The 8,961-nt window shown below is 38.4% G+C and overlaps 1 protein-coding gene across 3 annotated transcripts in view; it reads right to left on the bottom strand.

Annotated features, from left to right (window-relative positions):
* Positions 1 to 6,536: 6,536 nt before the first annotated feature.
* LOC125229602 overlaps positions 6,537 to 8,961 on the bottom strand; it is a 120,545-nt gene continuing 118,120 nt past the window's right edge. For all 3 annotated transcript variants that reach the window (XM_048134481.1, XM_048134482.1, XM_048134483.1), the window contains 2 exons: positions 8,435 to 8,544; positions 6,537 to 8,343 (listed from right to left, as the gene is read on the bottom strand). In XM_048134481.1, the coding sequence (XP_047990438.1) occupies positions 7,987 to 8,343; positions 8,435 to 8,544 (467 nt within the window). In that variant the 3' untranslated portion in view covers positions 6,537 to 7,986. The remainder of the gene's footprint in view (positions 8,344 to 8,434; positions 8,545 to 8,961) is intronic.

Here is an 8,961-nt window from a genome sequence, read left to right as displayed (position 1 = left end):
AATAGGGAACTTGAATGTAATTAAAATAATAGTTATTTGTTATACAAGGGGGCAAAGTTGTATTTTAGCGCCGAGTGTGGAATTGAAAAACGAGCGAAGCGAGTGGTTCGAGAATAGAATCCTGAACTTGCGAGTTTTTTAACACACGAGAAGTAAAATACATTTGCACCCGAGTGTAACACAAAACTTTTCCCCTCACTATAGCGAGGAAACTACAACGCAAAAAATGCGTTTATCACTGCTTCCAGTAGTTCCACAGGTGGTAAATCATCTTTATTACTAGATTCACCTACTTTTATCAATTTTAAAGCAGTTAATTTGACTTTATTCGAGGTCAAGTTACTTTATCCTACCTTTATATATTATATTTAACTAGTGGATAAAATGAAAATCATCTTTATTACTAGATTCACCTACTTTTATCAATTTTAAAGCAGTTAATTTGACTTTATTCGAGGTCAAATTACTTTATCCTACCTTTATATATTATATTTAACTAGTGGATAAAATGCGTTTTTACCCGCTGGTATTAAAGGACAAAACACGTGTTTCCGAGCTAGTGAGGGGAAAAATATTTTATACCATGCACGAAATAAAGCATCAGATAATCATAAGAAAAACATGGACATGGATGGTTTTTTAATCCAATTTCAATTTTATAATTAAGTCAGGTAGAAATATATAGTAACTGATTTGACTGTGACGTCACTCAATTCGATTTCATATAAATTCCATGTTAGCAAGTCGTTCAAATTCGTTTTGACAGTTCTTAAAAAGAAGCTGATTTGACTAGGATGTAAGTAGCCTATTCAATCATGCTTTCTGAGTCTTTGATAGGGAAACTCTTTAGAAGATGCGTAGCTAAAGTCCCCAAGTGAGTGATGTGATTATTTTGTACACCAGGGTGGCTAGCCGAATGGCACAATCGCTCACGAAACGCTCACGAAACGAAGCGCTAGTAGATATCTATCTCTATCGCGCTTGCGTATTGGCGCGACAGAGCCAGCGGCGTATCGCTTTCGTTTGGCGTCGGAGAAATGCCATTCGGCTACGGGGCCTGGATACGTAGCCGAATGGCACAAACGCTCACGAAACGCTCACGAAACGAAACGCTCGTAGATATCTCTCTCTATCGCTCTTGCGTATTGGCGTGACAGAGCCAGAACACCTTTAGCGGCGTTTCGTTTTCGTTTCGCGTCGCAGAAATGTCATTCGGCTACTACGGTACCTGGCCCCGTAGCCGAATGGCATTTCTCCGACGCCAAACGAAAGCGATACGCCGCTGGCTCTGTCGCGCCAATACGCAAGCGCGATAGAGATAGATATCTACTAGCGCTTCGTTTCGTGAGCGTTTCGTGAGCGATTGTGCCATTCGGCTAGCCACCCTGACCTTTCATTTTACGGTTTTAATGATTTGATAAAGTAATAATGGTACTTACTAAGCTTTTTTAAGTAATGTGCATTAGGGTAATTTCGAATCACAGAAATGCTCGGGTAATTTCTAAAGGGGAATCTTGATATGATGGAAATAATGGTGGTTTTTAAACGACTTTCGAAATTACCCTAATGCACCTTACCTATTAATTATTTAACAAAAATCATTTGCTTTTGGTTTTCCGTTTCAAAAGTTTTAGATTCTAAAAAAGTATCATAGAGCCTTGTTTAAAACCGGTATCTTAGATTCCTGAGTAATCTGACAACTGTTGTAATCATAATGGGCGTTTTCTATGTAAATTGCTTTGGTAATGACCTTCATGTTGTGCAAAAAGTCTGTCAAAGTAGCATAGAAATGTGTCCTTAGTGGTTGTGAAACTACCGGCACTAGAAAAAAATGGTGTTTTCGGTTCTACTTGTAAGTATACAGAGTGGGGCCTGTAACAAAGGCGAAAAATTGAACTCTAGGCTATTCTCCTTATACTGATCAACATTTGTTCGGCGACTTTTAAAAATAACTTGTATTTTGATTTTTATCACCCTTGAAAGTTTTTTCTAAGAGGTAATGTATTGCGAATTCTGTTAAGTCTAAAGTGTGACAGACAACGTCAATGACAACAATAATGGCGTACATTGAAGCTAATATTTATTTTGTATGAAAAATTAAAAATTTAAAGACTTCATAATTTTTAAAAGTCACTGAACAAATGTTGATCAGTATAAGGAGAATAGCCTACAGTTCAATTCTTCGCCTTTGTTACAGGCCCCACTCTGTATAGAATAATATGAATACCTACCCAGTATCTGTCTCTTGTTTAAAACATAATTTACTTCTGTATTTAAGAAATATTTAATCCCTTAGGGCCACTTGCACCAACGAAAATGGAGGGTTAACCTGAGGGGAAAACCCACCATTTTAAATAAAATTTGACAGTTGACAGCCCACTAACCCTGAGTTAAGTGGTTGGTGCAAATGGGCCTTAGCGAATATTTTGGCAAATAGGGTAAAGTGGGCTGTCTCCATAAATCGAATGAGGTAATTAACTAAGTCTTGCTCTTGATGTTTGGGTATAGGTATTGTTTATATAAAATAAACTTTCAAATACATAAACTAGATGACTTTTAAAACTTTAAAACATTTACTCACTTCATCAAACCTTTAGGCTTTAGCCTGTTTCCCCAAAAAAGTATTGGTAACGTACCTACAGCCGTCACTACTTTGAAAAAATCTCGTATCGCACGCTGCTCCTCAAAGTTAAAACGCAGTAAGTCTATATGCATTCCATACATACTTACTACAATTTTCTTTTCATTGACAGACGAAGATACAAGTTTTTTTTAAAGTAGTGACGATATGTAGGTATGTATACATACAAAGAAAGGTGTTAGAACGGAATTTCTCTAACACAATAAACCAAAATTCCTAATTAACCCCGGCACCGCACGGCAGGTGTGGATCCGGCGCACTACGGGCTACTTAGCACTTACATCAGTAGGATGGCGTCCACAAACATCATCGAGATATGTTGTGACGTCGTGTTTCTTGTAATAGATAAGTTATGGTCAAGAGAGTCTTGGATTATACGCTCTTGAGCTCAATATAGCAAAATGAACACCCTCTAATGCCCTTTGTCAATTTTAACGGGTCGACAGTGCAGATTAATAAGGTATTAGGGCATTTTCAGAATTTGGGTCCCCCCAATTAGCAAAAATTGTTAACAAAAATCAACTCACTGTCAATTTTGTAACAACAATCAAGCATAGAATCTGTCTAAAAAATTACTTTTTTCTCATTCTGAATGTAGATTATCGCTTAAAGTTTATGTTAACACAAAAACAAATATTTTTATTGAAATTTCATGCTTAAAATTATCGTCACAAAACTGACAGTTACTTAATTTTTGTTAACTGCTTTCGCTAATTGGGGGGTCCCAAATTCAAAAAAGCCCGTTAACCAAAAGTATATGATGGTTTGATGGTGCTTTTTAACCGACTTCAAAAAAGGAGGAGGTTCTCAATTCGACTGAATTTTTTTTTTAACCGACTTCAAAAAAGGAGGAGGTTCTCAATGCGACTGAATTTTTTTATTTTTTTTTTTGTATGTATGTTACTCGATATCTCCGAGAATCGTGGACCGATTTTCAAAATTTTTTTTTTGATCGAACGGGTATAACCCCGAGATGGTCCCATTGGCACCAAGTCGGGGTCTGATGATGGGATCTTGGAGAAATCGAGGGAACTCTTCAAATGTTATAGGCACATGTAATGTTTTTAATGTATTTTTCAAAGGTACACCAGTATTTACGCCTGATGGTAATAATTTTATGTGGCTGAGCTGATGATGGAAGGTCAACTCCTCAATGGTTAGGAGTTAAAGGATAATTCTTTCACTACTGTACATATATTCGGATTGATACATATAATATCAATAGGAACCACTAAAAATCAACAAATAAATTAACTTTTTAACAAAAAATAAAACCGCCTTCAAAAAAAAGCGCGTTACAAAACACGTAGAAACTAAAAAGCAAAAAATAATAAACCTTTGAATTCAGATTTCTTATCGTATTGCAATAATCTAAACATCAAAATTATAAACAAATCAATTATTTTTGGAGTCGGGGCCAGCCTGAGTATGGTTGGGTGGGGCCAAACAGGCAATATAGCAAGGCGACGAACAGGTCTGGCAATTTTGATGTTTAGATTATTGCAATACGATAAGAAATCTGAATTCAAAGGTTTATTATTTTTTGCTTTTTAGTTTCTACGTGTTTTGTAACGCGCTTTTTTTTGAAGGCGGTTTTATTTTTTGTTAAAAAGTTAATGCTAGACCAAAATTCATGGCATCAAACTGTAAGCGTCTCCTCCAAACTTTACCTTTTCCTGCATACCTATTTCCAAAAGACTAATATCACCAAACGCATTTAAACACTACTTTAGTTGTATATAGTACATGTAAATAAATTGACAAAATATGCATCCCGATTTTAGAAGATGCCCTGCAATTACAAACAATCTCTAGTTAAAAGCACGATAGGTGCGTTACTCAACGTTTTAACATCAAACTCGTGCTATAGCACTATTTAGAGTTTTCAACAATATTCACGGTTAATTTTGAGCAACAACAACAATTTTATAGATACTAAAATGACGTTACCGTTACGATTTATGAACACATGTTGCAATACATTGATAGCGTGAAACTCTACCCTTTATTACTTCTTTGACGAATCACGTTTCAATACGAAATGAGGATTATTATACAAGTAGTCGTATAGTCGGTTTATAGTTTTCCTCACGTGTTCCGCCAGTCGCAGAGATGAGTTTGATGATTATAATATCCATCATACTTACAATACGACAAAAACTTAAGCAACTTAAGCGGCCATTATGCTTCCAATTTTATGTCTTATCTACGTAGATGAAGCATCCGTCACGTTTTGGCAAGTAGTATGTCAATGTGACAGTGACCCACGTTAATCCATACTTCCATACTAATATTATAAATGGGAAAGTGTGTGTGTCTGTTTGTTTGTCCGTCTTACACGGCAAAACGGAGCAACGAATTGACGTCATTTTTTAAGTGGAGGTACTCGTAGTTGAAGGGATGGAGAGTGGCATAGGCTACTTTTTGTTTCTTTTTAACCCCCCCACTTCCCTAAAATGTAGGATGGAAGTTTGTATGGAGCATTCCGCAATTTTCGAATTTAACGCGAGCGAAGCCGCGGGCAAAAGCTAGTAAGTAATAAAATCGCAAGCATGATAGCCCCGCAGGTATACAGAGTGGGGCCTGTAACAAAGGCGAAGAATTGAACTGTTGGCTATTCTCCTTATATTGATCAACATTTGTTCAGTGACTTTTAAAAATTATGAAGTCTTTAAATTTTTAATTTTTCACACAAAATAAATATTAGCTTCAATGTACGCCATTATTGTTGTCATTGACGTTGTCTGTCACACTTTAGACTTAACAGAATTCGCAATACATTACCTATTAGAAAAAACTTTCAAGGGTGATAAAAATCAAAATACAAGTTATTTTTAAAAGTCGCCGAACAAATGTTGATCAGTATAAGGATACAGACAGGCCCCACTCTGTAGATAATTTACGTGGACATAAAGTAAGAAATTAATGAAATATGATCAATAAGAATACTGAGATCAATAATTACGTCATGCAATAAATGAGGATACGCGGTAAGACCACTTTGGTCTCAATTTCAATATTTCAAAATTAGATTTTTGACCTGCAAAGTAGTTTTGCTACTACCCAAGCAAGACAATCTTTTTACCGACTTTTTGAAGTTCTCAAAGGAGGAGGTTCTCAATTCGACTGAATTTTTATAACATTTATATTCGAACATTACATTTTAAAATTTGGCAAAATGTAAACGACCATTTATTGTATTTCTTACCATTATGCCTAATATCTTACCTTAAATTTTCTCTACTTATGTACCTATAACATCCTGCGTTGCCTCTACGCATGACTACTCTGCACAGGTGCTAATCGCGCCGCGCACGCGCATCGCTCCGCCACATCCCTCCACCTCCCAAAAGCACTAACCACCAACGGCTTCTTGGCACTCCCGTCGTTTTGTAGCCAAGACGCCATCTGGTTACATTTACCGGCGACCTCTTCCGGCCCACTTATTGGAAATCTCGCCCCTTTTTCTGACCGCCCCTGACCGGCTACTTTTGAGTAAACATAATGCCAGGTTCTTGACGTAGAAGATAGATTTACAGCCTCTTTCAGCGATGTGAAATATACAGTAATAATGCTGTCAAGTTATAAAAAAAAAAAATTGCTAGTGAAAAATAAAATTCGTGCAGGTATGGAGTTTTTATTGGTGGATGGTAAGTTGGTAGCTGTCCTTACCTACTTCAATTTGTTATTTACCTACCTATACATACATACTATGTCTGTTTTTATAATTTGTTACGTACATATACGATTTTAAATAGGTATCTAAACCGACCGTTATGTCCGCTACCTACATAATATATCTGGGTCAGGCTTAGATACTGTACATCTTCTACAAATGGTAGATGACATACCAATTCGGGTTTGTAGGTATTTAGTTTGAAAAAAAAAGCAGGCGTTTGCGAGTTAAATATGATTTAATTTTGTAATTTTTCTTAGCAATTATATGATTTCGATCTCAGCATCTGATAGGTACTTATAATTAGACACAGTAATACATTAGACAGTGTCGTCGCGTTGACATACTGTGTTAAGCGCATGGTCGGGAGATGTACACCGCATTGCGTGGAATGCTCGCTGCGCGCGCGCCGCCGTTGCAGTTAACATACATTTATTGATGGGTACGGGGAACCAGGCGGCTGCTTTACGAGGACGAACACTCCAACAATCGGAATATTACTTTTTATTTGAATACACTGAACAGTTTTCTCCGCCTAATGTTAAACATTTTAGTTTACTCGAAGTTACAGACATACACTTAATACACTAGTTACAATGCGAACACAAAGTCGTACACTGCCACCACACTATGGCACAGATCTTATTAAAATATTAAGATTATAATGTCCTCTATTAAGTATGGATATGAAAAAGTAATTGTACAAGAAGCAGAAGTATTGTCATTCGTTTGTTAAGTAAATTTACACTAATTCGAAACCAATAATTCATAATGGATGACGCGAAACAAGGACAGAAAGAGATTCATAATAGAAACCTATCACTCTCAGATGAACTCTTAAAATAATATGTACAAACGTTCAAATCAAACAATCAATACCAGTTGAACATAAACTACTGCGCAATGGGAATGTATAGTAACCCGAGAACTAGAGTGTGAGCTGAGGCTAGCGAGCGGGAGAGAGCGATTGGTTTTACACCCATAATTAAATACAAAACATTTTAATACAATTTTACAACTAACATCTACGTTTACAAATTCCGATTAAAGTCTTTTGATAAATAAGTATTTATGTAAACACAATTATTTTATTATATTTACAAGCAGATAACACAATTCGTACTTAAGTAACAGTAAAGCATTTAAATAATAACACACTGAGAATTGACGTGAAGGCGTTTTGCTACATTCATGGCGAGCCAGCCCAACATGCGCGCAGAGCTTGCGCGGCGAGCGGCGCGGCGGAGTGAGGGCGCGCGCTCCAGTGCGGTGGTCTGTCGGCAGACTCGTGACTAGCGCGACTACTATTTACTCTTTCCACAGAAAACCTTTTTTTCCTTTTAGAGCACGAGTCTGACCGCAGGCACAAGAGCAAACGAGCGCCACGATATTACACGACCTTAAGGAATTTCACATCTCCGAACGACGTCCCGGCACGGCTTTTTTCCTCCATTCAAATGTTTGCTCTCTCGCTTCAGCTACCATTCATGCGGCGTTTGAGCCGCCGCGGCCACCGCGACCGAGCCCTAACTTAACGCTATCCAGTCCTCGTCACTGTAATAATACTGCGATAGTTGACTAATACTCTGTCCACTCACAAGGTCCATCGACAGCTGGCAACGGAACGCGCGAAGCGTTGAAGCGTAAAGGAGCTGCTAAGCTGAGGCACCTACGTGCCGTTGGGGCTCTTCCGCCGGGGCCACTGCCGGCGGTGGTGGTGCCGCACGCGGTACGGCGGGCTGATGGCGTTCTGCGGCGGCGGCCGCAGCCTACGCTGGCGCCACTTGGGCGGGTCGCCGAGCACGGTGTTGTGTCGGGTGATGTCGAAGTCGTGGGCCTCCTTCATGAAGGACAGACACTTGTGGCTGCGCTCGGGGAGCAGGCTCTTGCCGCGCCGCAGCTGCAGCCCGCGCCGGTTGAACCCGATGTAGCGGTCGGTGTTCTTCACGAGGTGGTATCTGTTGTAGCCGTCCACAAACTCCTCTTTGAACAGGCAGTTGGGCTGTTTCATCGCTTGGGCATGCGTCTGTTGACAAGGAAATAAGGTTAAAGAAAAGTTCTTGACTGTGACAGTTGGATGAATATTAAAGTGATAATGATATGATTGATATACTTACCAGTCGCCTGCCAACCAGTTTGGCCTTGTTGAAGCAGAGGTACATGTCCTGCACGGGCGAGTGGATGAGCAGCTCGAGACTGTAGCCGCGCGAACTGATGGTGAGATTCGCTGCAACAACCAAAACGATTCAACATTAACTAATTGTTGATTCGATAGAAAAAAAAACAAGTTTTTTTCTACTGACAAACTAGGTGTGGGAAAGGACAAGATAACAGCCGCCCATTTTGCCCTTTTCCCATTATTTGGGGTCGGCGAATTTGAATAATAAACTATTAATTATATTCGTTGTTAAGTACAGTATACAGTATACGTACTCATGTATAACTTTATCTCATATTGGATGAAATAAATGATCAATGAATATTAAAAAATCAACTACAGTTAGAAAAATTCTATCATTCTTCCAAACCCTATTAAAGGATTCAAATGACTTAATTAAAAACGTAATCAAGCAGCCAGTTATTAACATCCAATCACATACCTACTACCAAACTTTCATATCAAACGCGCTTCCATACATTAATT

This window comes from Leguminivora glycinivorella, chromosome 9 (genome assembly GCF_023078275.1).
Source record: "Leguminivora glycinivorella isolate SPB_JAAS2020 chromosome 9, LegGlyc_1.1, whole genome shotgun sequence".
Classification (NCBI taxonomy): Eukaryota; Metazoa; Arthropoda; class Insecta; order Lepidoptera; family Tortricidae; genus Leguminivora; species Leguminivora glycinivorella.
The sequence above is the reverse complement of the archived record's forward strand: the minus strand, read 5'-3'. Positions and strand labels throughout refer to the sequence as shown.